Source organism: Vanellus vanellus (assembly GCF_965231255.1).
Source record: "Vanellus vanellus genome assembly, chromosome: 1".
In the NCBI taxonomy this organism is placed as follows: Eukaryota; Metazoa; Chordata; class Aves; order Charadriiformes; family Charadriidae; genus Vanellus; species Vanellus vanellus.
In genome coordinates, this window is record NC_138905.1 from 8,002,125 (window position 1) to 8,023,884 (window position 21,760).

A 21,760-nucleotide genomic window follows, 5' to 3' on the forward strand; every position below is an offset into this window, starting at 1 on the left:
TTAATGAAGGTATCATAGTATTTATCATCCATTTTATCACCTCTTAGTCCATTTCAAGCTATACAAAGGTCCTTTTGTTTGTTTTTAACTAACTACAGCAACTATCCATACCACCCTTAATGTTTTAAATGCTTCTTTCTGGAGCTGGAAATTCACGCCACTGCTTTGTGCTAATGCTGAAGAACTGCAGTATAAAACCGATTGCGCACAGAAAAGAACAGGATGAAATTTGTATCCAATATGTAATCTGCATGACATGCAGAAGTGTCAGAAAACACAGTTTTAAAAATCTGCCCTCTTAGATCTTTGAAGTTTGACCTGTATTTCAGAGGCTTTTTGTCTGATTCACCTCTTCTTGAGAGCATTCAGCGTTTCAGAGGGTGTTTATGAAAAAGCCACCATTAAAAAAATAATGAACTACTGATGTATAAGAGGTCTCTGAGACCTGGTTACTGAGGTCAAATCACAAGGGAGTCGCAGGACTGTAGCCACTGGTTTTATTACCCCATTGGAAACCACCAGCTTCCCAACCTGCGATCTGTTCTCAGTCACGTGAGAACTCCCACAAAATTAAGAACAGCTGCAAGAAGTGCTGTACCTTGGGTATAACTGTAAATACTTGCATTTTGAGCACGAGGTTTTCACTTGGCTCTTCTTGCTTCAGGTGACTGAACATAGCCCAAACCCAAGGAGAGTGTCTTATACAGAGGCAGTCCCAAACCTCACTGTTTTCCCAGCAGAAGTCTTTAGCATAGACATGTGGACTAACACTTGCTGACAGTGGGGGCAGACAGATCCTGATGGGCAGACAGGGCCTAACAGGCAGATGGGGTTGTCACTGCTTTGCTGTGTATGGATGCCATGACAGGCATGAAGCAAAGGCGATGTGGGCACTTTAATAAGACCTCAGTCCACGTTGCTGCTCGAAGAGTCAGATTTGCCTTCCCTGTCCATGGTTACACTCCTCTTGTGGTGGCTTTTAGCTTAAGCTACAAGTTTGTCAGTCAGACCAGGCCGCTGACCTGGCTTAAAAGCACTTTTTAAAAAAATGTGTGGATTAATTTGTGCAAAAAGGAAGGAGATGATCCAAACAGGGAGACTATTCTGCTTCCAGTGAAACATCAGCCTACATTTATCAAATTTTCACAAAGATTTGGGTTGATTTTTAGACAAAAACACCGTGAGACTGTGATGATCCACAGCTTTTGTGTAAGTGTTCCTAACCTCAGGCTGGGACTCTGAGTCACTCCTGATGTGCTCAGAAAGTGATTATGAGACCTCACAGACTAGCTTGCCTACAGCTGGACACTAGGTAATTCTGGTATTATAACCATGCTGCAAAAGTGGATGGCCTTCCTGGCAAAGGGAAGAATTGAGATCACAAACTACAAACTGATTTGCTTCCCCGTGCCATCCTCAGATTACCAAGATACTGAAATTAAGAGAGTAGCAGATAAAGAAGTTCACTCCCACCCCCAGGCTTATAGCCTAATGCTTTAAAGACAAACATGAAAGAGGAACAAACAGAAAATCAAGTGAAAGCATCTCCCCATTAAGGAACAATCTTTCCCAAATTCTTTCCTATTTGCACAGATAAAACGGATAGGCAGGGTGGCACAAAGAATCTATGTGTGGGGCATACGAAATCTGTGATCCTGCTGCTACCCTGGATTTAATTTTCAGTGCAATAAAGACAGAGTTCACAAGTCTTCACCTCCAAACATCACCTAGTTTGTATAAAAGGAGAAATACATCCCTTTTAGTTCAGCTATGCCATACAGAGAAGACTTGTAAGACGAAGCTCAATCACTCAAAAATAACACAAAGCAGTGCAAAACATTGACATTTCAAACTGGGATAACTCTTTGCACACATGCAAAGTGCTGGGAAAGGAAATGGCACATTAGGCCTCTTGATTCCATCAGGACACTTGTACATTTTCAGAGAATTTTCTGGCTAGATATTACTGCAGCCATTTGGCAAACAGGGAAACTGAGGCCCAGGGTGGTAGCTCTAGTTGTGTTGCAATGTGTCAGTGGCAGACCCAGAGCTAGAAGGCAGGAAAGCCTGCATTCCAGTTCATCTCTCAGATCATTTATTGCCAGAACCAGGTCCTGCATAAGACACTGCAAAGCTTCTCAGCAGAATGATACATTACCAGTAAGCGAGGGAAGGATGCTCCTTCAGTGCCGGTGTTGGAAGGGCTGGCAGCTTCTTTAATTCATTCCTTACAACTTCATTGCTGAAAGAGAGTTCAAAAGGAGGATCAGGCTACAAGAAAACAACCACAATATTTGATATGACCTGACCTATCCAGCAGGCTGCTATGGCTCTACATCTGTTCCTCCTTAACAAAAGGCACTGGGGTTTCCTTTTTCTTCTCTCTATTTGTTTTATGGCAGCCCAGTTAACTTTTCCCTCTATTATCAAAATTGGAGAGAAGCTCTCCCAGATGGTTAGGTTGAAGCATTTCCTACCAATGACTGGACACAAAAGCCACCATGTCACATTTCATTGAGCAGGGTCCCACGGACATGTTCAGAGAAAAAAACAAGGGGAAGAGAAGAAAAAAGTGATGCTTTCAGCTGCAATAAAGAATCTTTATTTAATGTCTTACAACCTGCTGCAAAAAGTAATGATTTGTTTTCTTAGCATCACAGGTTGTTTATAGCCTCTTGCCCCAGTGACCTGGCCTTTTTGCACATCTTCACTGATAAGAGTCCAGCTTGAATTTATGTCCCGCTACACAAAACCCTCCATGGGACCAGGCCCAACCACTTGGCTACCATTCTCCGCCCTGCAACCTCTAGTGGCCACACTGGCCAGCTGGTGCAGCATCACTGCACACCACAGAACAGGGAAAGCTCATGAAACGGGAGACAGATTCTTGCAGATGAAATGATACTATAGGATTTTCTCCTACAAACCCAAAATGCCTCCCTTCCCACTTTTAAACACACAAGAAATTGTGTGCACGTGAAAAAAAAATCCCTCAAAGGCTTGGGAAGGAAGACAGTGCTGCTGTTACTTTTAAAATCATAGAAATACACAGCCAAGAGGGCCAGACAGGACACTGAGGAGTGCCAAAGAATTAATGTTTATTGGCTTACTTCTTAATAGCAGTTTTTTGTTGGTTTGTTTTTTTTTTTCCCTTCTTGTACCCTGCCCTTTATCCTGCCACAAAGTGTGGTTGTCCTGGAGCTGTGGAGAGAGATACTTCTTCCAGAGCTCCAGATTTCCCAGCCCACTGGCTTCTCCTGTAGGGCAGCAGAGCCATTAACCAGGCAGACAGGTAGTCTTGGCATCCCCAGCTGTAGACCACCCATCTTAACATCTGCTAAAGGCCCAAGGAACACTTGGACGTGCCAGGTCACCCTGAGTTTTGTTCTTGTCTCTGGGACAGTCTGTATGGTGGCTTGTAGAGACATGATACTGCTTCAATTGTTGTAAAATCTTCCCACAGCACTTCTCCATTTTTACATCCCAGCAGCAGGTTCTGCCTCAGACCTAGGTGGGTTTGTCTTAATTGGAGTTTGCAGGTTAATTGCTAGGTTGGGCCATAGGGTAAACCACTAACATAAATCCCGGAGCAGGCATTCTGGGTATGTGTACATGCATTTATTATCATGGTAGTTCCCTGACAATCAATTAAGTAGTTTTAAAACAGAACTACACCTTCTAGTCAAGACAAATCTGTAAGACAGACGCCCAGGTCTCAATTAGGTTGAAATTTTGCAGACTGAAGATGTGTAGAACAGCACTTACAAGAAATGACTAAGGCAACTACTTCCATGCTAAACACATAGAAACCCACTCAGTAGTACCTCATACGTCAAGTCAAATGCCTTGAGAAACAGTATTTGAACACCCAGTCCCACCTAAATCTCATGGGCATTCGACCATCAGACAGACACTCCTTTGTGAGTGCAAATGCTCAAAACCAATTCAGATGTTCCCTTCCATAGCACGTAAATATCTGCACAAGTCTGAACATGAAGCTGCTCTGTTCCATGTTATCTGCTGATCTGGCCACTCTGCTCTGTGACTGACAGACTAGAAAACAAGCTGTTGCTGTTTACAGAATTTACTGGGTTTGCCCAGAGACGTCTCCTCCACAGCATGTGCATAGTCGGCTCTTATTGAGTTTTTTGACATTCTGAATGAAACTGGGGGAAAAAAATAGAATACAGCACAAACAGAGCACAAGCAGCAGTCACTGCCCTCAAGTGAAGATTTTCTGAGGCTGGCTGCTCATAGAAGGAAGTTGAGAAATTTCCAAAACTTCCCTGGGAAGACAGGGAGTAATTTCCAAACAGGGACTTTTTGAGCCCAGAAAACTGTCAAATAGGGCAGTGACTAACCATCTTTGAGAGTCTGGGAAAAAGCCTGAAGCAGTAATGGCTCCCATAAAAGAAAGGGCTAACACCAGTCAGCTCTGTCTTTTCTGTCAGTGAGCAGCAAAGGTTGCTTGCACTGTGATAAAAAGTCTTAAGAATCAGAGAAAAAGACATTCTTAGTGATGTTGTTGGATGGGATTAGCATTTCTGCTCAGTACCTAGAAAATACCGTAAAGGTAGTGCCTCACAACTTCAAAGCGCCAAATGTATTTCAGGTAAGCACTTCCAGGCACAAAAAGGTATTTCGTTCCATGGTCCATATATTCACTAAGTCTTCTGGCAAGACTCATCTCAAGACAAATGAATTTAGACTCCCAAAAGGATGTCAAATCAAGGAAAAGGAAAAAAATAATGACTCAGGTTGCATTTGAGCTAGTGGCCATGAGGTCACTTTCCTCTTGGCTCCTTTTAAAACAGCAAACCCCTTAATTTGTAAAATGTTTCCAGTAGGATCACAAATGGTTTTGTACTTACTGCCTTTCCCACTCTTTCTAGTAAAGTATCTTGGTGTGTTTATTTTATTACTGTATTTAGAAAGTATTTGTTTAATCTGGTGACTTGTGCTGCATTTATTTTATATTTGAAAGTGTCCAACCTGCAGGACTGTTGTATGTGGAAGGCTGCTTTTGATACAGGTTTATTAATATACAGGGGAAACACTCCAAATACATTTCCTCTGTGTCCTCCAGACCACTGTATTCCTGCAGTATGATGGAAATTATAATATTTAAGAGACTGAATAACAATATGAAAACTGAACTGCAAAAGCCATCTACATGGGATCCTGAAAGCTGTTTAGGTATCCAGAAATAAGGTGAACTGACTGGAGAATGGACCTAGAAGACAGGAATTCCTGAATTCTTGTCTTAGTTCTAGTACTGCCTGGTTAACAAGACTTGGCCCAATAAATTAGTCACCATATCTCAGTATTTCTGTCTGCACATGGGGGTAAAAGGCCTATCTAGCGACTTCATAAACATTTTGTAAAAACCAAGCATTTGGAAACTGGCTGCAATAATTTTGAACAAGATTACATGTGCAGTTGTCTCAGGAAATCCATACATTTTCCAGCATGTGTAATAACAATAATCAGTAACAAAACAAAACTGCAGGTTAAAATTATCAAATCTTCTCAGCATGGTAATTAATTCTATTGAGGAAATACAGAGTCTGAGATTCTCAAAATAAATGGTACCATTTGGAATACAGTGTTTAGGATCATTTCCTTAAGGTTGCATGAATGCAGTCTGGGTTTTGTAACCCCTTAATAAATTATAATTGGTTAAATGTCACTTGGTTACACAGAAAGAAAAGTAAGCCTGAAACTATGTTAGATTACCATCTTCCCAAACGTTGAAATTATTGTGAAATTCTGCTTAACAGGAAACTGGCTGTTTTGCTTTCCTCCCTTGTTATTCTTTCATATGTTGCTGGGAGATACTTGGAGTTCACTCGAAATGTCTCGTATTGCTTAACTTCAAGCAATCTAGCAATGAGAGCCTGTCTGAGGAACTAGCTGCAAGGGTTGAGGATTTTTTTTACGTTTTACTTGGAGTTTTTTCTTTCTCCTCCCCAAACTGAGGGACAAATGATCAGTATATGTTATTTCCAGCTGCTGTTTAAGGTTGAAGAGCTGGATTCTGAACATTTAAAACCAAAGTCGGTGTGAGTTTCTGAAAGATTTTGGTCAATGTCAGACTGGACTCTAAATCCAAGAGGATTAATTTAGAGGGAAAACCGCAAATATTTTAACAACATGTGTTGCTCCCCCCAAAATTAGCCAGGGCACCCTGGTTCCTTCCTCTATGTACGCCTAAAGAGCATCACACCTGTAGGACTTGTGTTCATCTAAGAAATCAGAATTTGTCCTGCCTACGCTCTGCCAACCAAGTGTGACTCAGCTCCCTACTAGAAACAAGATTAGTGTGTGTTAATAGCCTTTATATCTGTCTGTAGGATACTAGTTTAGAGTGTTACATGAGTGATTCTGTGCATTTGAAGTAAAAATTTTTGTAACTAATATGAAAAAGCATAGATGAATTCCTAAGTGTCCTATTCAACCTGAGAATCAGCTGAACAGGATACTCAATTGTCCTAAATTCAGTGTTATGTCCCAGCCTAAATGTAAACCTGTTTCAGTCTTGTCAGCTGAAGCATTTGGGGATTATCTTAAATAAGTGAAAACCACTCTCATTTAATGCAGAGGACTAGGAACTTCTTAAGGAGAATACTTTTTATTTTAAACCTTGTTCTGCCTAGATCTGTATCAAGTAAGAGATGTGCCCTTTGTACAACTCTGCTTGCAAAACACTGAGTTGGACCAGGCCACTTACAGCAAAGAATGAGAAATATTTTTCTTAGTTGATCTAAATGGGTTCAGGAGCTCCAAGTTTCTGATGGGTTTGGTTTTGAAACAAAAAACATATAAGAAATGGAAAAAGTCTTAATCAAATTGTTTGCTATAGATGCCAAACTGATCTGTCAGGGCTATTGTGGCATCTTAGTTCAAGACAGATAAGGCTGACTCAGACTATGTGCTCTGCAGGCTTACCAAACACTGGGCGGTTGTTGCAATGCCTGAGTTAGGCAGTAGTCCTAGGTGGCAAGAATCAGCACTGAGAGACTCATACATGACGATGCCCTACCAAAGGATGTAGGACACGTGCTTGAAATGGCACATAAAGCCCCTTTTGAGGAAAGGAAAGAGTAGTACTATAAGCACAGTTGTTATTCTGAGGCATGGGATTATCCCCCCAAAAGCAGTAGTGGGAGCTGCTGTCATTGTAGGTGCAGCAGTTCACAGAGGTAGAAAACTGACTGCTAGAGTTTGTAAGATCAGTTCTGTTTTTTGAGCTCCCATGAAGCCCAAAAAACAGATTTGCCACTGCATTCAGGAGTCCTGAACCAGCTCCTTATGATCCACCACCTAGGTGCTGTGGGGTTTGAAGATAATCACACTCTGGCCACCATGTGCAGGTGCCAACCCACAGCTGAAATGGTGACAATTTGGCATTGGCTATCCCAGCACCCGAGGTGAACAGCAGTGACTCATAGGAAGGCTCCCACAGGGAACAGTAATTCACCCATCACTATAAATGACCCAGTGCTTATGCACTTTTCTGGATCATGGCCAAAGAGAAATTTGTAGTCTCACAGGCTATAAATCTGATGGTGGCAGCAGACAGGACAGGTGTGGGAAGTCTGTAGTCTGCGTTCCAAGCATGCAACCCTTTAGAATTAACTAATTTCTTCAAAAACAAAGCAAGAGTTCAAGAGTTCAGCCTTCATGCAATGTATGCTTCCATGCACATTTATTATCTTTAAATCTCAGCAGCAAAACATTCACAACTGCAGAGCTTCTCTGTTTCAAAGAGTAGCCACTTCTATTTCAAACAGCATTTCAACATCAACTAACTTCAAACACTGAAGCTAACTTCAGCCCTAAGAAAAGTCAGAACATTTGTCTCATCTGCAGTTCCTCTGGCTGGCCCCAGGCTTGATTTGCCTCCCAGATTTTACACTGCTGATATGAATAACCACAAATCTCAGCAGGCAAGATCTTGACCACAATGACCTCATGCTGACTTCAGTAGCACCTGGATCTCACCCAGCACATAAATCCATGTCACTGGACATTAGAGCGGAGCTGCTGGACAGGCATCCCTGGAGATGCTAAGTCTTCTAGACCATGGAGGGTCAGGGTAGCATTCTTCTACCTTTCTCCAAGAATAGGCTTTGAACTCCACTAATATGGCAGATTGCTTTGCCACAAAAGCCCATTTATAAATTAAGACACCTGGCAGTGTCAGCAAGTTGTTATTATGACACTGCTTCCCTGCCTGACTTGGATGTAAGGATTCCCCCTACCACTTCAAAACACCGTGATCCACAGGTGGAAGGGACTAAGAGCTAACTGTTTTAATGGGGATGGTGATGACTGCCACACCAATGTGGAGGAAGCATTTAACACTATGTGCTGAGGTATCTTCCGTGCTCTCAGAGAAGATTCCTCATTTCTCTGTGGCCTAGAGAAATGCACTGTGATAAACTCAACCATTCCTTTTACAAGGGACATCAAACAGCTTTTAGCCGATAGATACTTTCATAGAATCATAGAATCATAGGGTTGGAAGGGACCTCTGGAGATCACCTAGTCCAACCCCCTTGCCAGAGCAGGGACACCTTAGAGCAGGTTGCACAGGAACGTGTCCAGGCGGGTTTTGAATGTCTCCAGAGATGGAGACTCCACCACCTCCCTGGGCGGCCTGTTCCGGTGCTCTACCACCCTCAAGGTAAAGAAGTTCCTCCTCATGTTTAGGTGGAACTTCCTATACTCAATTTGTGCCCATTACCTCTTGTCATGTCACTGGGCACCACCGAAAAGAGCCTGGCCCCATCCTCCTGGCACCCACCCTTTAAGTATTTATAAGCATGGATCAGGTCCCCCCTCAACCGTCTTTTTTCCAGACTAAAGAGACCCAATTGCCTCAGTCTTTCTTCATAAGAGAAGTGTTCCAGTCCCCTAATCATCTTGGTAGCCCTATGCTGCACCCTCTCCAGCAGTTCCCTGTCCTTCTTGAGCTGGGGAGCCCAGAACTGGACACAGTACTCCAGGTATGGCCTCACCAAAGCAGAGTAGAGGGGGAGGATGACCTCCTTTGACCTGCTGGCCACACTCTTTCTACCACCTGTTTCCACTTCTGGTCTGGAAACTAGATGCTTCAAGATAAAATGCTTTCGGTCCTATTACCCTGAGCCATCCGATTCTTTTCTGTTCTGTGTTTCATAGTCTGAATGTAAACCTTCTGAGTGTGTTTTTGTCATGTCCAAGATATTCTGAGAAAAGCTAAATATTGTTCTTCATAGCATAACCCATGGAAGATGTGGTTTATCACAGGTTTGAATTGCAAAACTCTGCTCGGTCCAGTTCTTCTGGGCTAAGCACTTGGCAGTGCGTTGAAAACCAGGCTGAAAAGTAAAAGAGCCACATGCACTCCCATACCCCCAAAATAAACATGGCTGGTAGCTGAGTTATTCCAAATCGGGTGGAACTGAAAAATGAAGCAAGACTGGACTTGTGTTTCTGTGGTCAGATGCATGTCAGGATTTTGCAAGTTGATTAAAGTTTTGAGAAATGATAAGGCAGAACTTTCTTACAGCAAGGGTTACCTTATGTCATCTCAGCTTCCACAATGAGCAGGCAATATTTGCAATGCATTGTTCCTTTTCACTGATTTGTCTCAATTTTAGCTGGCTAGAAGTCCCAATCCACCAGAAGGCAGAACCTGCCTATTACTGACAGCCTCCTATGGGTGCACAGAGTATCATTACAGTCTTCTCTCAGTGTATCTCAATGCTGACAAAATTAAGACACCTTTTTAGGCTCATCTGGCAATTCAACCTCACTGCCCATTCACACCTTGTTTTCTTCTCTGAAACTAACTTCAACAGATATTGTGGTCCTCCAGCTGAACTCACATTCAGGTCAGCAAAAGTAATATATGGAGTATGTGATTTTTTTAGCATAGACAGTTCTCCTGGTCTTCAGATGAAGAACTTCCACGTTTCTCACATGAGGAATCAAACAGCCATCTGACCTTTGGTTGCTACTAATGTGTAACTGACAGATACTGTCAACTGAAGTGAAAATTCTTGAGCATTTCATTAACAGTCTCCTGAAACACTAAGCACAGTCACCTCTGAATTTCTTAAAGCAAGTCTGAAGATTTGACTCAAGGAATAGAGGAAATTCAACAAACCCAACCATTCTCATAATCATAATGATTATGAGAACTCTGTCCAAATTCAAGCTGAAATATCAATTAATGATGGAATTTTAATGTTGCCTCTGGCTGGCTCTGTGATATAACAGTGACTGTAAAGTCATTTCCTCAGTGATTTCCTTCCGAAGACTAGTCTATTTCCTGAACTTGATGGGCATATAAAGAGATTTGTCAACAACAAAGTCACAAACAATGCTGTTTGTAAGGCATGCTCTGGTCAAAGGCTTTGTTTTGTGAAGAAATTATTTCAGGAAGCACGATGTCTATGTTAGCAATGCATTCCTGTTGCTACACAGCTACAACAGAGTCGCATCGCTCACACAGTGATTTTACTAGATTTGTTCTCACAGCACACAATGGCAAAAACTTTTAATTTCACCTACCTTGAAAAATCTCCCTTTGCCTCCTGTAAAACGAGAAAGAAAAATTAAAAATATATGATTAAAAATAGAAAAAAAAATCAAGAAAACAGCTGTTCAAGATTTTCCATTTGCAAAATTCATTTAGCAGCAATTTCCTGTTGTAATTGATTCCTCATGTATTTTTTGGAACTAGTATCTAATGTCAAGTGCCATGATACATGCAGCGGACTGGGCAGATTAACAAACAAAAGGTTTGCCTAGTTCAGGGCCAGATGATTCCTCATTCTGCTAGTGGATACTCAAGAAGCTGCAGGAGATGATGCTAGTAAATGAGTAATTTTTGGGGTCAATGTGGATGCTACATTACTAGAAGATCTCTGAAGTCTCAGTGACTTTGCAGCCTCTGAGACTGCAACTCTGACTCTTTTTACAAGTATTCTTGTTATTTTCAAGTAACTAGACTTTCAAAAAGCTAGCTCACTGTCAGCTTTCAAGGAGATGCAAGACAGGTTTCTCTAACTCCTTGATGAGCGACTGAGTATTTAGCTCCCTTACTTAATATATCTAGAGATTTCTATTTATTACCATCAGAGCCTGATGTTAAAGGGCTGGGTCATGTTCTAGTCCAGTAGTTAGATTAGTACCTGAGTTTTACTGCATATCTGTCGAATCCTCAATATGTGGCGAGTCCCCTCCTCAACAGATGTAACAGGCATTTTGCATTTTCCATAGAATCATAGAATGGTTTAGGTTGGAAGGGACCTTGAAGATCATCGAGTTCCAACCCCCCTGCCATGGGGAGGGACACCTCCCACTAGATCAGGTTGCTCAAAGTCCCATCCAGCCTGGCCTTGAACTCCTCCAGGGATGGAGCATCAACGGCTTCTCTCGGCAACCTGGGCCAGTGCCTCACCACCCTCAGAGTAAAGAATTTCTTCCCAATATCTAATCTAAATCTACCCTCTTTCAGTTTAAAACTGTTACCCCTCATCCTATCACTACATGCCCTTGTAAAATGTCCCTCTCCAGCTTTCTTGTAGGTCCCCTTCAGATACTGGAAGGCTGCTCTAACGTCTCCCCAGAGCTGTCTCCTCCAGGCTGAACAACTCCAACTCTCCCAGCCTGTCCTCATAGCAGAGATGTTCCAGCCCTCTGATCATCTTTGTGGCCCTTCTCTGGACTCACTCCAACAGGTCCTGTCTTTCCTGTGCTGAGGACTCCAAAGCTAGACACAGTACTGCAGGTGGGACCTCACCAGAGCAGAGTAGAGGGGGAGAATCACCTCTCTTGACCTCCTGGCCACACTTCTTTTGATGCAGCCCCGGATAATAGGCAATATGCATTTCATATGATGCATGCTAAAGCACCTCATTTGCTATCAGCTACACAGAAAGCACAGTGCAAGAATGTAACTTGTGCAGTGAGGGAGTTTCTGCTCCCAAGAGGACTAAGTTTTGCACCCACTTCTTTTGTCTTTACATCTGTCCATCCACCTGCAAAACCTGTCAGCCCACATCCAGTGGTGCTTCAATCCTGAGGCTGGGGTAAAGTTCATAGCTTTGGTGGTGTTTTAATTTGTTCTGGTAACACAATTTGAAATAAGGCTGCAGACTAAATCACTTGAGGTTTGACAGTCCTTTACTATGTTCCTATTTCCCCCTGAGTGAACTGAAGGGCAGACAAGTTCTCCTCTGGTTTGTAGGAAGGAGTTCTCCAGCATATCAAGATTATAGTTCAACATGGAGTAAAACCCAAAGGATATGCCCTGGCCTGCACAGGGATGAGCATACTGAATTTAAAAAACAATTTTGTAGGGTAGATCCTCCATACTTCAGTTCTTTGACCTAAATGCTGCAGTGAGAAGTAGAACAAAATGTAGTATGTTTTGCTTGGATCCTGTCACAAGCATGGGCTATAGTAATTTCTGGTTACAGACAGCAGAGGTGTGGCTTGTTTTGACTGTTTTCATTAAGTTACACATCAAACTACTACAGGAATATACGTAACATCCCGTGTTTGTGATGAGAAACAATCACAGCAACAAGGGTTACAGTGGCAGATCTGGATCTGGCTGTACAATTACTAAGCACTCAAGTTATTCATTAGGATGAGCAGACAATAGATTCATAGCCCTATTGCTGCCTCTCACAATGAGCCTGTTGTTTGATGTGTATTCCCCCAACAGCCAATATGCAATTTCTATAATGTGTTTTTAATTGAGTCCCCCATCCTGACTCTTCCTCCATTTTTGCTACATAAAATGATTTTAATGAAGATTCAAATCCCTACACATTAATTGTTTTTTTAACATGGAAAGTGCTATAGAAGTGCAAGGCATTGTTTTTATTTATTAGTGCAGTCTGATGAGATGGCTTGTCTGCTCACACGGCCCCTCATAGCTTCATGGCTGATGGGAAAAAAAAAAATTAAAACTACACTGTACAAAAGGGGAACAAGGATCATCTAACAATTATCTCTGATCTGCTCCCAGGCATGCTCCTAAAAAGAGATCTTTCACAAAAAAACACCTCCGCTACCCTGAAAAGATTCCTCTTTGGGAACCAGAGATTTATCAAGCGCTGCTGGTAATTTGCTCTCTGACCCTTTCCCTCTTCCTGAAGAGCAGGACTTTAAATTACTCCCCCCCTTCCCCCCCCCGGAGAAGATTTTTGGCAAGTCTTTAAGTCCCTCTGCCCATCTTGGAAAATACAGACCATTGCTATGTAGAAGCTAACGGAGATCATCAGAGTGCCAAGCTCCATTGGGAAAACACATGCAAGCAAAGTCACTGGAGAACAACTCACTGTATATGGATTTCCCCTAGGAAATTACATTTATTACTTAGATTCTCTCTGGCTTTACATCATACCCCAGGGTCTTGGATATCTGTGTTGGCGTAAACATAATATATGTTTATGTATGCAAAACGTTGGGCAGTGGAATCTGGTCCATGCATGGAGTAGTCTGATTCAATAACTTTCTGTACCTATTTTGCATTGGTATGAATGATGAAAACTGTGTAAAGACATCTTTCTCCTGCAATTGGAGGAATGCCTGCACTTCCATACAACCATTTTGGATTTGGCAAGTCAAAATATTTAATGCAACACAAGGAAGCACAAAGCGAGAGAAGGCGGGCACTTACCTGCAAGATGTATGCAGCCAGTTCAAACACCACTTCACTGTCAACCTCAATGAGTTCCTTGAACGGTGAAGGAAACAAGAAAGAAAAAGAGTTGAGTCAGTTTGATCTCCTGCAAGAAGGACGTACATCTCCTCCTGGCTACTGCATAGTGAAGTGTGCGGTGCCAGTCTTCTCCCTTGGCTTGGCTTCAAAGCATTCCCTGTGGTCCTGGAGACCAAAGTGAGGGAGAACCTGCCCACTCAGATGTGGAGAAAGCCAAATATTCAGCGTAATGGCTTGGTAAATGAAGCATAACTGGGTGTGGCATGAAGGGATTCTTCGGGAGGAGAAGACAGGTGGAAGGGGGAGGATCAGGGTAATTTTTATTTTCTTGTGTGATTTAGTGAAAGGTAGTCTGGGAAATATATTCCCCCCGCCCCCCCCCCCCCCCCCCCCCCCCCCATGTCACCTATGCTTCAGGGGAACACAGGAACACAGCCTTATCCTTGGCTCACAGAAGCAAGGAAATGAGAAAATTTGTCTTCACTGAGGTTATGTCAAAGCCCCCGCAGAACTCCTCTGGTCCTTGCCCAGGGTAAACTCACAGGAAAAAGAGCGGAAAAATTCCCTCTTGCAGTATGGGAGCTTTGGTTTTGGCTCCTTCATCCCTATGAGCACTGGGGCTGGGGTTGCTTTGAGAATGAGACCTGACCTCAAATCTTTTGGTAGATCCTTACTGCTCAGTTCTACAGGATCCAGCCCCTAATGAAAGCAATCTTGAAGGGTCAGGTGAAATTGTGAGCATTTTGCTTGGACACCATGGTCACATCAATGACACTGATGGTCCCATGAGATCCTTTCAGGGTCCTTCTGCTGTGCCTTAGACAGTGGCCACAAAACCAAGGGGTCCAGGCATGGCTCCATCTGCATGTGTGGGATGCAGACCCGGCATCAAAGATGGGCCATCTTGTCTAGACTGTACTTTTGCCAAGAAAGGTTGGACCAGATGATCCTTGAGGTCCCTTCCAACCAGGTATTCTATGATTCTGTGCTTGGGATGGGAGGCAGGAGCACTAATCTCGTGGCCAGTTGTGCTGTCCTCAAGTCTCTGGTCCCTGCCAGTGACAGCGTTTGGGAAGAGAGTGGGCTTTTACTGAGAGACTGTTTAGGACTCAATTATGCAGCTAGATCTCCTATGTTGTCTCCTACGTATGTGGCCACCTACACTGGGTCGCTTCAGCTCGCCACTGTTGTGACTTTTCTGTTGTATTTATTTAAGCTGCTGTTTTTAATATTTTACTTCATCTGGCAAGAAAGGGATCTAAATATAGATCACTGCTGTGATCTGTGCTCCAGCCAAGTCATGGCCACACCTCATTTACAAGCCACAATCGCTGCATTGGCTTGTCTCTGGCAAAATCAAAAACAAAGGGAACAAAACAGAGGATAAGATCCAGGTGTCCTTGGCTTTTACTAGTGCCAGCTTTTTAAAATAAGCACTTCCTTCACCTCCTTCATAACAACTCATTGGGGAGTGAAGACCAGCTCTGCTACAGGCAATAAACACACCTTCCCCTGTTCAGCTGAACTGCCTGATTCACGACGGCACCTGCACTAACGATGTGCGTGTGCCAAGGGAAGCGGCTGGTGCAAGATGTCGATTCAGCTGCAGGCAGGGCCGGGCTGGGGCAGTCAAGCATATCCCATAGCGAGGGGCGATGCGGAGTAGAAACAAGAGTGCCCGGTCTTCCTCCCACCTTGAAGCACCAGGCATTGCACCACCAAACCAGCCTCTGCAGCCACATGTCGATGTTATGGCAAGTCTATACTAGTAAGTAAAGTGGGCCAGAGCCTGTTGTCTGGCCCTAAGGGTATGTGGCACAGTATAGCTCATGATTAAACACTCTTTCTCCCTCCCCTGGTCCCAGACTAGGTTATCTTAGCTGTGTTGCCTCTCGGCAACAGGTGCTCATCCTTGAACAGTGCCCAAGCAATGTCTGGGACAGGGCTAGCTGGCACAGGCCAAAACCTGTGCCAGAACGTGCTAGTAATTATACAGCCTGACTGACTGAGGGACAGTGCCTAATGCCAAGCCCTGTCTTGTTTGGTGGCTTGGCCTTTCTGGGTAACAGTGGCTGAATGGTCCTATGCGAGGGTTTGGGTGGTCCATGAATGTCTCCTTATACAACAGGGTGGGCGAGGAGGAGCAGTGGGCACAGCCAGAGGAGTACGACACCCAACACAGAGCCAGCTGGCAACCCAGCCCCAAACTAAACCGGTCTCAGCTTTCTTCTTTCCCAACTTTAGTAGCCCTGTGCACGGGGACATTTGAGGGTCTGAGGTGCTAGCACAGCATTATGAACTACACTTATATCATACACAGTATGGTCTTTCCAGGCTGCAGGTGAGTTTGGAGTGAAGCCATCCGTGGGAATTGCAATGAGGAAACATTCTGTGCAACAAGGAAGATTTCAAGGTTTGGGAGCATGCAACACTCCCTGCTAGCTGCAGGGACGACAAGCACTGGCTGTGCTTAGACACTGAATCCCACTCTCTACACCTAGAGGATCCCTCCAGGCGTGCTGGCTGGGCGCTTGCCCTGCATCTTAGCAGAGGCTTTGCACCCAACTTTCAAATTCAGCGCCTTTTTTAATAGCACAGCATGGCTTACGGTGGCTGGGAGTCAAATGGGAAGGACCCGCATGGGAGACTGGGAATCCAGCAAGGCTATTTTTGGATGGAGATGACAGTCAGCTCGAATGTGCAAAGTAATGGTTTCGGGAGAGGTCAGACTAAAATAGACCAACCTAGATCTGTAGGCACTTTTTTCTTTTTTTTTTTCCTCTTCTTCTTATTAAGCTTTCTCCAAAAAAAGAACAACAGTGTAAGCTTTTCCTGGCAATGCTCCAAAAAGGAACTTCCCCCAGGAACCAAAATGTGATGCTCACTGAGCTTATTGCTGGAGAGGGCTGACTAAGCACATCTAATTGCAGCCTTGCCATAGAGCAAAGCTCTGCACAGCTCAACTTGGCAGCCCTGCCTCTTTCCTGGGCACTGGAAAAAAGGCATTTTCTGGCTTCTACCCTGCATTTTAGGAGATGCAAAGTTAGCCCCTGCATTTTAAGACATGCAGATGTCAGGAAGCAAGGCTCTAGGTTTGGTATAAGCTGGGTTGCTTAGCAGGTCACAAACCTGCTGAAGGTTGAGGGATGGCGGTACAATCATTCCCCTGACTACAGCTGTCTTTTCCTACCTCTTCCTCCCTGGGCAGATGGAAGTGAGTCACTGAGAATGGCCTCTGCCAACACAGAGGAGGGATTCTCCCAGGGAATCCCAGCTGCTGAAAAACCTCTCCCAGTCCCACACATTGAGCAGCCAGTCCAGCCCACCTGGCTGAGTCCGCACGCAGCCAGCCTCCGTCCACCTCAGTGGGTTCTGGGCCTGATTAATTTTCTGTACCCTGCCTTTTCACTTGTATGGTTGGTTTGTGGCATTGGAGGGATCAGCCTCACAACTCTGCTGGGGCGGCGGAGGCCGTGCCAGGACAGCCTTATCTCTGGCACACAGAGTGCCTTGCAAAGGGGCAGCTCTGAGTTACAGCGCCAGTGACAGCAGGCTGGTGTTTTCAATAGCTTACCAGGCAGGGCTATTTCTGGTACAAAAAACATTTCTCCGTGCATGGCTGGTTCCTGTACAAGGTGATTTTCAGTACACACCCACCAACACCCTTCCCTGCCTCCCATACACCCACATGCTCACTCCCCTGTCCCACAAACTCTGTCACACTGTCACGAACATGTATTCATATGCATCCCTGACACACTTAAGACTCACTCTCAGATACACAAGCTCTCACAGTACAGTCCCACACATGTGCAGTCCCCACCCCTCACACTCAGCCCCTCCATGCCTACCCCCAGTCTTGCACTCGCACACTTCCCTTGCACACCCTCTCACACACCTACAGCTTCACAAACAATCCATTTTTATACTCTCACAAACTCACTCCCGCTCCGCCGCCGCCTAGCCCACAAGATGGCGCCCGCTCCGCAGCCCGCGCGGCCACTGCCGCCCTCTTCGGGCGGGAACCCCTTACGGCATCCACTCAGCACAGAGCGGGCCTCAACAGCGGCGGGGTTTTGACACAAAACCAGACATTTCCTTCTAAATACAAAACAGTTTATAATTTTAGCAGATGCAGATTCCCTCCTGCAAACCACAAGAGCTATTTCCAGGGGTGTTTCACCTCAGAACCTCTCTCTGACAGCGAAGATGCTGCCAAGTGCTGGGGAAGTGAAAGACAGAGGAGTGAGGGAGGGTCGGAGGCGGAGGAGGAGGAAGACGTATCATAGAATCATAGAATGGTTTATGTTGGAAGGGACCTTGAAGATCATCTAGTTCCAACCCCTCTGCCGTGGGCAGGGACACCTCCCACCAGACCAGGTTGCTCAAAGCCCCATCCAACCTGGCCTTGAGCACCTCCAGGTATGGGGCAGCCACAGCTCCTCTGAGCAACCAGTAACCTTGTCTTACCACCCTCAAAATGAAAAAATTTCTTCCTAATATCTAATCTAAATCCACCCTCTTTCAGTTTAAAACTGTTACCCCTCATCCTATCACTACACTCCCTGATAAAGGATCCCTCCCCAGCTCTCCTGCAGGCCCCCTTTAGGTACTGAAAGGCCGCAATAAGGTCTCCCCAGAGCCTTCTCTTCTCTATCTTGAAGTCCAGGTGTGACCAATGTAAATTTTGGGTTAGGGGCTGCAGACCCAGGTGTCTTAGCCCACCCCAGTGCCACACGGATTCCCCCCGAGTCCTTACCTTGTAGATACAGGACTTGGCGTTCAAGAAAAACAGCTCAATGGTGGCATTGTCCTTTAGATAGGAGATGCTTTCAATGTAGAACCTGAAAGGGAAAGCAAGAGAGGTGAGACAGAAGGGAGAACTAGGGCAAAACATAAAAATGCACTCATTACATGAAAAATGTGGTCAACGGAGTCATGATGACTATAATAAAAATGAATTTTCTTGGCTTATGACAGAATGGGGTGATGAAAGAGGCTTGTGCGTGCTCTAGGACGTGATCAGTCACCACCACCCCAGCCATACCAAAGGAACTGGATGATCAAGTGGATGATTTTGGTTCTAAATAATCCTTTGTATTGTTTTCAAACTTCAAATAATCCTTTATTCTGTTTGCTTGCAAAAAACCCCTTCATTCTCTGTCACATTTTAGTATTTCTTCTTCACTCCGTTACCGAACCTGCCTGTTTCTGTGCTGTTGACCTGAGCCTTCCAAAACGTTCACTGACAGAAATCTACTTCTGGGTTCCTTCCCTGTCCACTTCAGCTCTTCATAAGGCAAATTTTGTAAGGGCTTCTTTACATATTTTAGCAGCTAGCACGTAGCAGCTATGGTCGCAAAGTAGGCAGCCAGCAATATAAGGACCTTGCACAATTTACCAGTACTGTGAGTAGCGATGTTGGGCATGACTAGGAATGCCAATAATCTAATTTTTTATTTTTTGGAGCTGAGATGACTTCTCAGAACTCAGTAGAAAGCTGACTACCGCAAAGCCTCAGTGTCAGGACAGCCAGCATGGCTTCACCAGGGGCAAGTCATGCCTGACAAATTTGTTGGCCTTCTATGAAGAGGTTACAGCGGCAGTGGACAAGGGAAGAGCAACCAATGTCATCTACCTGGACTTGTGCAAAGCGTTTGACACTGTCCCACATGATATCCTGGTCCCTAAATTGGAGAGACATGGATTCGACAAATGGACCGCTCAGTGGATAAAGAACTGGCTGGATGGTCACAGTCAAAGAGTTGCGGTCAATGGCTTGATGTCCAAGTGGAGAGTGGTGTTCCTCAGGGGTCGGTACTGGGACCTGTACGGTTCAACATCTTTGTCAGCGACATGGACAGTGGGGTCGAGTGCACCCTCAGTGAGTTTGCTGATGACACCAAGCTGTTTGGCAAGATAGACATTCTGGAGGGGAGGGATGCCATCCAGAGGGACCTGGACAGGCTGGAGAGGTGGGCCCAAGCCAACCTCATGCAGTTCAACAAGGCCAAGTGCAAGGTCTTACATCTGGGTCGGGGCAATCCCAAGCACAAATACAGGCTCGGCGGGGAATGGCTGGGGAGCAGCCCTGAGGAGAAGGACCTGGGGGTGCTGAATGATGAGAAGCTCAACATGAGCAAGCAGTGTGCGATTGCAGCCCAGAAGGCCAACTGTATCCTGGGCTGCATCCAAAGAAGTGTGGCCAGCAGGTCAAAGGAGGTGATTCTGCCCCTCTACTCCACTCTCGTGAGGCCCCACCTGGAGTACTGCAACCAGCTCTGGAGTCCCCAACATAAGAAATACATGGACCTGCTGGAGCGTGTCCAGAGGAGAGCCGCGAGGATGATCCGAGGGCTGGAGCACCTCCCCTGTGAGGAGAGGCTGAAAGAGTTGGGGCTGTTCAGCCTGGAGGAGGCTCCGGGGAGATCTTATTGTGGCCTTCCAGTACCTAAAGGGGGCCTACAGGAGAGCTGGGGAAAGACTTTTAACTTGGGCATGTAGTGATAGGACGAGGGGGAATGGCTTTAAACTGGAAGAGGGCAGGTTCAGATTAAACATTAGGAAGAAATTTTTCACTTTGAGGATGGTAAGGCACTGGCACAGGTTGCCCAGAGAAGTTGTTGAGGCCCCATCCCTGGAGGTGTTCAAGGCCAGGCTGGATGTGGCCTTGGGCAACCTGGTCTGGTGGGAGGTGTCCCTGCCTATGGCAGGGGGGTTGGAACTCGATGATCTTCAAGGTCCCTTCCAACCTAACGCATTCTATGATTCTATGATTGGCTGATTACTCCAAATATTTGCAATTATGTTAAAAGCCCATGGTATATATGAATCAATTCAGTACTCCATGTCCTGCCTGCTTTGAAGATTTGATCCTTTGGTGGTGAACTCCATGAGAGTTTTGCCACTGGCTTGAATTGACTCCAGCCCTTAATTCTGCTTTGTGACCTTTTAGGCAAAAAAGCTCAGGATACTGCCAAAATTAATGACTGATCATTACATGTAAGTATGTTGTGTGTTCCTGTAGTAACAGACAAAGCCTGGATAGGTTCAGTGAATGATTAAGGTGAATTTTGTATTTACTTCAAGTTTTAAGTATGGAAAAAAAAATACATCTGTCTGCTCACCCTCTTTTATAGTGATCTTTAAGTTGCAGTATAGTGGCAGCAATGTTCCTTACATAAATTCCAGTACTATCGTGCCTTGTCAGAGGCAATTGGAATAGGGAAGGTGCCAAGGAAATGCTGTCTGCATCAGGAACTTAAAAAACCGAGATACCTTAGAAATCTGGGTTGAGATGTAGGGTCCAGTTACAGAGAAACCTTACTGCCTGACCCTACTGTCTGCGAGCGGAGCTGAAAGACCCGCTGACACTGCTGGGGCTTCACACAAGCACTGGAGGGATTCTCCGTGTTGAGCTATTTGCAGAATCGAGGGCCTTAAATGTAACCTTCTTAGGGGTAAAGGTCAGAGCTTTGTAGTGCTCCTAAGTGTCTTCTGAAGACCCTTCAAAACAGGTTATTTCCTGTCAGATACAACCGACTACTTACTTGCTAGAGTGAGAGAAACATTTTGAGCTTTTCTTCTTCATCTGCTGAAATACCCCTGCTATTATCTCTCCTTCCTCCCCCAGAAGAGTTCAAATGAGGAATAAAAAAACCCCAAGAACCCAAACAAAAAAATACTTGACTATAAGGATCATGAAGCACAAAATTTCAACTTTTTTTTCTGGTTTCCACTGGGTTTCACCTCTTGTCCTTGGAATGTCCGCTCTTTTTTTTTTTTTTTTTTTTTGGCAAGTAAAAATATAATTGGCTTTAGAAATGCAAAAATGATGCTGCATTAAAACAGGAACCTTCTACTAGATCTGCTCTCTGAGTGCAGCTGGCTTTCCATCTGCTGAATTCATGGAGAAAAGTGATAATTTTACATATTCTATGATTCTTGGAGAACCTCCTCTGCTTATCTCCCGCTACCAGTGCTCTCCAAGTTGTGACAGTGGGATCTTTAATTCCAGGGTCAGAGGAAAAT

At 44.7% G+C, this 21,760-nt stretch overlaps 1 protein-coding gene across 2 annotated transcripts in view; it reads right to left on the reverse strand.

Moving 5' to 3' along the window:
* Positions 1-21,760, reverse strand: part of FRMD4A (FERM domain containing 4A) — a gene marked incomplete at both ends in the record, with an annotated part of 383,738 nt that overhangs the window by 59,718 nt on the left and 302,260 nt on the right. For both annotated transcript variants that reach the window (XM_082485576.1, XM_082485575.1), the window contains 4 exons: positions 2,159-2,242; positions 10,564-10,586; positions 13,688-13,744; positions 18,489-18,573. In XM_082485576.1, coding sequence (XP_082341702.1) covers positions 2,159-2,242; positions 10,564-10,586; positions 13,688-13,744; positions 18,489-18,573 — 249 coding nt within the window. The remainder of the gene's footprint in view (positions 1-2,158; positions 2,243-10,563; positions 10,587-13,687; positions 13,745-18,488; positions 18,574-21,760) is intronic.